At 36.7% G+C, this 7,407-nt stretch overlaps 1 protein-coding gene across 2 annotated transcripts; it reads left to right on the top strand.

Annotated features, from left to right (window-relative positions):
- Positions 1-512: 512 nt before the first annotated feature.
- Positions 513-7,407, top strand: LOC126655177 (uncharacterized). Of its 2 annotated transcripts, none has more exons than XM_050349206.2 (6): positions 513-1,061; positions 2,185-3,231; positions 3,857-4,051; positions 4,170-4,303; positions 6,021-6,131; positions 7,059-7,407. In XM_050349206.2, the coding sequence occupies exons 1-6, from the start codon at positions 927-929 to the stop codon at positions 7,117-7,119; spliced, it is 1,683 nt and encodes a 560-aa protein (XP_050205163.1). In that variant the 5' UTR covers positions 513-926; the 3' UTR covers positions 7,120-7,407. The 2 variants fall into 2 exon arrangements, with proteins under 2 accessions (XP_050205163.1, XP_050205162.1); XM_050349205.2 differs by having other exon boundaries at positions 517-1,061; positions 4,149-4,303.

Genomic DNA, 7,407 nt, shown 5'->3' with positions numbered 1-7,407 from the left:
CATTGCAAGTACAAGAGTTAATTTTTTTCCCCATAAATCCGAGTCTTTTAATCCGATGCACGACGTCTTGTACATCCATAAGCGAGTGAAACGTTCAGTCGGTAGAAAAACATTCATAACCCTACTAGGTGGCGACTCCAGTCCTAACCAGACTATCAAGTTATGATAAGTCTGAACGAATTAGATACCCCGCGGCTCTCACATGGCATGTAAGATTAATTTTGCAAACCAATTATTTGATTAATAATAAGAGAAATTTTTATCTAGACCTCTCATGAACCTATCCAATTATATGTTAGAAAAATAAAAAGAGACCGATTAGATAAGCGTTAGACAACAAACTGTAAAGTCGTGAGTTTAATTTCTCTCATAACCGCTCCCCTCTCCAATTATATAAAAAATACCATCTCATGGCCAAATTTTTTTGGGGCGCGGCTCATGGCCAACTCACAATACCACTATAATGTTCATTTTTTTGGCTTCCTATGGCATATAATTTTCGAAATAATAATTAGGCTGATAATTCATAATCGACCCATATGATATGTTGGCTCGCACAGTTGCACCATCAGGTCACCACTCGCAACAAGTGGCGATGACGACGAGTGAAGCAGAACACGCTATTTCCCCCACAAATCCAGCCTGAAAATAGGCAAGAAGGCATGTGTTCACTTACAAACTCAGCTTCCTAATTCTCTCTCTCTTCAAGTTACTCTCTCGCTTTCTTCACCTAGATTGCCCTTTACTTTCTCTCTCTAGATCCCCAATTTCAACTACCCATTTCATTTTTTATAGTCAATGATTCATTTGCATGTAATGCTCGGTGCCCATTCCCCAGATCTGAATATTGTGCGTCACTTGATGGTGGGTTCTTGATAATGGCGTAGTTAAGTGGGGTTTTGAGTTCAAATCTTGACGAGGAAAAAATGGGATCCGGTGGTAGCAAGAGCAGGACTACCTGTGGTGCGTCTTCATCATCTGGTCGCCGGAAGGGGAGAAGTAAAGGGAGTAGGGTTTTTCAGTCTTCTTGCCTTGGAGGCTCTTCTCATGACACCAGTCATGTTAGTTACTCTATCATTTCTTTTGTAGGGATGTGAATGCAATGTTTATGAATTTTGGGTATTTGGTTATTATATGTCTCGTAGCTTATTGTAAGATTTATATGTTAGATAAGGTTTCATTATGTTAATTAGGTTTATGATTGTCACATCATATTAGAAGGGGGAAATTAGATTGTGAACAAGACATTTGAAGACAAATTCGGGCTAGTGGAGAACGTTTTTCCATTATTATTTTATGTGTCTTAGTGATTTTTAAATTGTTAATGTTGTGAACTTTTGATTGTGAGATTTTTTAGATTGATAATTATGTAGAAGGTGACTATAATTTTAGATTGAAGTTTAGTGAATATCATGATAAACCTACAAACAAGAGAGAGTTTTTGAGGGGATGGGGGGCCGGTGACGTTATAGGTTGCATAATTTCCCATGATTGATTTACAAATAAACGAAGGTTTTTTTAAGTGTTTTTGGGGTGATTGGTTGCACGGGCCTCTCTGGTCATATAGTTCCAATTGTGTTTAGTGCTGCACATTTGAAGTCACAATGTTTATTTATGTACCTTGCATCCATTGTCAGACTGCTATGCGGGTATGCCTTGATGTTCTTCGGGCCTTTCCTTGGAAGAGGATTTGATGCCTTGAAGCATAAACTTACTTTCACTATATGGAAAAAGATATTTTTAAGTGTTAAATTTTGTAGAAATTCAATGCAGTAGTCAATCTAGAAATTCAAAGTTCAATTGTTTGGTTAATTTTGACTCATCTGAAGTAAAAAATGTGAAATTTAATGTCAAAATATGTGATTGGATGGGATGCGATTAGTGAGAAGAAGACGCCCTAAAATTATGTACCTCAGGCCCATGGGATCAAAGAAATATATTATATACACATGTTCTGATGGGACAGCAAAGTGGTTACAGTTTGGCTTGGAATATCAGTTTTGAAACCACTAAATGGGGAGTTTTCTATGGCATTTTAGGTTTCATTGTAGAGTTTGACCATTTGATATGTGATTAGCAGTTTTTAAAGTAGCTATTTATTTGGTATCATCTTGCTTCCCTGGATTTGTGTAATAGTGTAATATGTTTGACTAAAGGACTACTCTTTCATTGTTCAAATTTCAGCTTTGTGATCATGATAGCAAAGAAAATGGAGGCAATGCTTCATCTAACGCTCAGATTGAAACAGAGTCGGGTCAGGTCAAAAGTGACGGGGGAAAGGTAAAAGTTGAGCAATCTGGTGAACGCTGTTTATCATCTAATGCTGAGCTAGATGAGTGCAGCCAGGCCAGTATCACAAATACGGCCTCTAGGATAGGTAGCAGCTCTGCTCGAGCTGCTCCGACCTTGACTTCTCAAAGTAGCTTTCTATCTCGCTTTAGTTTCCTTCCTGGTAATGTCAGCTTTAGATTAAACAGAGCAACCAGTTTAGGGTCATCCAGGGCTTATCGTATCCCTTCTACAAATCTCCAAATGCTGAATGATGAAGAAGAGATTCATCTGCAGCCAAGATCAGCCGACAGTGTCTCTGCTGGAAATTTGACTCGACAAATTAGTGATCTTCTACCTACAACTCGCTCACAGCAGCATGAAGAGATTTCTGCTCATCTACAGCAACGCAATCGAGTATCTAATTTCTTGAATATTAATGGAGGCAATCATACAAATTCTTCTGCTCATGGTGCACACGGAGATAGGGGTAGCACCAAAGTAGGGAATAGTGGAACCTCACGATCTCCAAGAATTTATAATGACTCGGATAGTTTTGAGTCTAGAATTTCCGATAGAAGAATTGGAGCACAAGAACCTGTTGAACGTAATGTTTGTTTTAGCCGAACCCTAAGTGTTGGAAGACTTCGAGACAGAGTTCTTCGTCGATCACCACCATCTTATAGCACATCTTGTCCTTTGCAACAAGAGAGAGCATCAGGAGATGCCAGTCAGTTAAGTGGGAGACAATACTTGGGTAGTGAAATGAGAATATCAGAATCTGAAGGTGACAGTTTGAACCGTCCAACTACATCTGGTTATCCTCCTTCTAGCACCTCTAGCTCCTTTTTCAGTGTTCACGATCATGAGCTGGAAACTGCACGATCAAGAGACACTAGGTATCATGACCTACTGGAACATAGGTCAAATTTCCTTGAGCGGAGAAGGAGAATAAGATCTCAGGTTTGTCTTGAACATACCGAATGCTTGGCAAATTTGTAACTATAACCAAGAAGTAGACATACTGTAGACGCAAATTCAACCCCGTTTTTGTTCTTCAAACTGTTTAAAACTACAAAGTTTGCAGTCAATTAAATCATGCTCTCTAACATTTTCAATCTTCAAGTATAATTAAGAAGAACCATTTTAGATGTAAATTCCACCTTGTTTTTTCTTCTGCTAATTGTAAAAATGCAACGCTTGCAGCCAAAAAAATCATGATCCCTCTTAACATTTTCAATCTTATCATTCTCAAGGATAAATATGATGTCATTGTTCAGACTACTTGCTGTTAGCTGATCATGGGCTGTATATGCAGAATTTGCTTAAAAACCATTTAATAATTCTTCGGCCAACCATTTGAGACTCCCAAAAGACATAACTTCGACCAACATTGTACCTACTGCTGCTAGGTTATCTAGCTTTAATATGTTCTGCCCTCTGCTTATTTGCTGCTCGGCTCCATTTATTCATAAGAATATAAAAATCACTCCCTTTTACTTTGCCTAGTCGCATTTCTTTGTTGTCTTCTGTTTATTTCATGCTTAATGGCTAAATCTGCACATATCATGCATGCTAAATGGTGCAGGTTCGTGCTCTTCAGCGATTGGGAAGCCGTTTTGAGAATCTCTCTGGACATGAGAGGTCATGTATATTATCTGGTCATCATAGAACAGGTCGTTGTACATGTCGTACAACTAATCGGGATGCCAACTCAAATGATGATACTAGTGCTAGAGCTAGCATTTCAAGAATTGTGATGTTAGCTGAAGCTCTATTTGAGGTAAATACGCCATTACGTTCTCCCATAGCCATCTGTCAGTGTCTTTTATCTCTTCAATATCTCTATATGTTAAATGTTCTGTAAATATTTTAATTAGGTTCTGGATGAAATTCACCAGCAATCTGTGGTGCTATCCTCTCAGCCATCACTGTCTTCACTTGGATCTGTACCTGCACCTATTGACGTAGTGGAGTCTTTGCCAATCAAATTATACACCAAGTTGCAAAAACATCAGCATGAAGAGGCAGCTCAGTAAGTCTTTGTAGTCTGCTACTCCTTCCATTTCTAGAGGTTTATTTTAGAAAAAAAATAAGAATTAATTAATAACTCATCCACGTAAATGTGCAAAGAGATAGAGCAGGAATTATAATCAAATTAAACTTTCTAATCATGCCGATGTCAGGCAAAGATCCATTTTTGAAATTATGAGAAGTCCATCACCAAAGAAATTATAGGAAACAGTTGGGAAGAATCAATTTATTGCAGATAATTCCTTGTGTTGGTCTCATTAACATGCTATCATCTTGGACGAGATGGAAACAGAGATTGTTAGAGATATTAAAACTATTCTTGAGATTGTAACTACTGCTACGTTTTTTGGTGGAATGATTCTTGACTATGTTACCATAGTCCCTGTTCAAAAAAATTCGAGTTTGATTGCTGGCCACACCTATTGTGTTAATTAACATCAGGGGCGTATTAGGACTATTCTTGGGACGTCATGGAAGGCTTAAACTTTTAGATAGAATGGTTCATCCACAAAAATGTAATGCAAAAAAGCAACCTAGAGAATGAAGAGACCAAGAGTTGTAATATCAAATGGATGCTACAGATTCTGAAGATCATACTTTCATTCTAAATTATGCTGCCTTGTTTTCAGTTTTCAAACTAAAGTAGCATAGGGTGTTCTAGTTTCTTTTAAATTCAAGGAGTATTTTAGTATTTCAAGGTTTGAGATAAGGGGTAGTGTGGTAGTGGTTCAGGTGTCATATCTATGATTTCCATGCCTTACTTGTCTGTTATAATCCAAGTAGTACAATCTGGGTTGTACAAGGGGAAAGCTTGACTGCTCAAAAGAATAGACAACAATCCACCTGAGCTAGGTTAAGTATATTTGATTCGTTGCATAGGAACTGCCACTCCCACTCAAATATCAGAGACATAAACGTGTACTATACCAAATATCCAAGGAAATATCGCGTCTCTTGCTTTTGTTTTGATCTGGATTGCTAAATTGGCTCAGGCCTGAGGTTACTTATTAAATTTTTTGCATTCTCACCTGATAATGGAATAGATTTTGGGTGAAATTTAAATAGCCTTATGTGGTAACAACTTAAATTTCTTAACATCCTAACCGGATTACTGTTCAGAAATTCTGCAATTGATTCTCTAGTTTCCAGCATCCAGCTAGTTACCACTTCCAAAATTAAATCTCTTGCATTCTGATTGGAACCCTCCAACTAGAAATCAAGGTTCCATGAAATTAAACCTGAGCGGACATTTTGCATTGGAACTCATTGACACACCATATGCGAAGCTGCAGGCAGCTACATTTGTCTTTGATTGCTATGTACTTGATGGTAACTTTTGATAGATTAGATTTGTTGTTTTCTCCCCCTTACACGAGACTCAAAATTCATTCCGATTGTTGTACTTTATGTAATTCCCGTTTCTTTAAAATAGTGTAATTATTTTGTTTTCTTTGAAGCTGTTTTCATTAGAAATGAGGTGATTACTGAAAGAAAATACTTTGAAAGAAAATATTTTCCATCTTCATACTTCTTAAAACTGGAGTTTGTAAACTGATCAAGTAGCGTGTTTTTTCTGAGATTCAAATTAAAATAGTTCAATTAATAATTTACTATTACTAAACGTCTCCTTTCCTAAATTCCTTGTACTTAAGCCTCTTCTTCTTTTCTTTAATTTAAAAAGCTATCGAGTTAATTCTTATCCATTCAACTAATAACAGATGCTATATATGCCTTGTGGAGTATGAGGACGGGGACAGTATGCGGATGTTACCTTGCCATCATGAATTCCACAGAACATGCGTGGACAAGTGGTTAAAGGAAGTTCACAGGTATACCACAGATTTTCCGTTGCTCCATTTTTATTTTGGATACTATACGTATGATTAATCACAGTATTCCCTCAATAAAATGAAATATAACCTATGCAGAAATTCACGTCTATTAGTAATGGGCTGCTTTGATTTTTTTTCCCCCAGCCAATATAATGCTTAGTGAGACTAATAATGACAACAAATGTAATATGTTCCTTGAAAGTAGGCCATTTATGAGTTTCTATGTGCTTGTGCATTTGATGTTCCCACCCTGGTACTCAGTTATACTGATAATAGCTGACCAAATTCAAATTAAAATAAGTTGAACAAAAGAGATCAAAGTGCCAAGAACAGTTACAGGAATCTTATCAAAATCAAACCTAATGTTGATTGGATGGGCAGTGTTCATCAAGATTGTAGTAGTTTGTATAGTCATGAGAAGAAATGAGTTTGTTTTTTTATACGTCAATTTTATGTGATATTTAAATTTGTTTTTGAACTGTTCATTGGTGCAAATTTGATAAATATCCGAGGTTGAGTGTTTAGGGGTGTGCAAACACTCGGTTTTGTTCGATTTGATACTGTAAAAGAATTGATTTTTTTATTCGTTTTGAAAGTTAAAAAAAGTTAGTTCACTTAGTACAAACCGAACCAAAAGAACCAACTGAACCAACTAGTTGAGTTCAGTTTGAAATATTTTAAATTCCTTTCGGTTCTAAAAAAAATGTAAAATTTTGATTTAGTTTGGTTCTATTTGAACCGAATGCACTAGATGTAATCAACCACAAATTGTTTGCCTACATTGTATACTATGAACATGCAAATTCATATAACAGAATTATTAGATAATATTATTGATAATAGTTATATTTTCGGCACTTCTTTGTATGTCATACAATATGTGTTGATTGTTATAGTGTTTCCGTGTCTGTTTTGTGGCTTCAGGGTTTGTCCACTTTGTCGCGGGGATGTCTGCAGATCCGATTCTCTTCCCTCAGAGAACTGAGGTGGCTTCATCAGCTGATGAACTCTCATAAAGATTCTGAAAATCCCTTTCCTTGAGGACATGTGAATGGTAAAACTTAAAAGAAGGGTGGTGATGTTTTAGGTTAGAGCTGCGGTTTTGAAATTCTGCAGTTATTTATTTGGGAGGGGGAAATGGATGGATGGGATCATGGGAGGAACAGGGTTCTTTTATTTGTTATATTTGGAAAATCTTTACGAGGGAAATGAAAAAAATGTATCTGAAATACCAAGAATTAATAACATCAAAAACACCATTTCATCTTACAAA

The sequence above is a fragment of the Mercurialis annua genome, linkage group LG7, assembly GCF_937616625.2.
Source record: "Mercurialis annua linkage group LG7, ddMerAnnu1.2, whole genome shotgun sequence".
Taxonomy (NCBI): domain Eukaryota; kingdom Viridiplantae; phylum Streptophyta; class Magnoliopsida; order Malpighiales; family Euphorbiaceae; genus Mercurialis; species Mercurialis annua.
The sequence above is the reverse complement of the archived record's forward strand: the minus strand, read 5'-3'. Positions and strand labels throughout refer to the sequence as shown.

Excerpts from the sequence above, each read along its gene's own strand:
- LOC126655177 (XM_050349205.2), top strand. The coding sequence starts at position 927 with ATGGGATCCGGTGGTAGCAAGAGCAGGACTACCTGTGGTGCGTCTTCA. Across the intron at positions 1,062-2,184 it reads CTTCTCATGACACCAGTCAT|CTTTGTGATCATGATAGCAA; the intron begins GTTAGTTACTCT and ends TTCAAATTTCAG. Across the intron at positions 6,132-7,058 it reads TGGTTAAAGGAAGTTCACAG|GGTTTGTCCACTTTGTCGCG; the intron begins GTATACCACAGA and ends TTGTGGCTTCAG.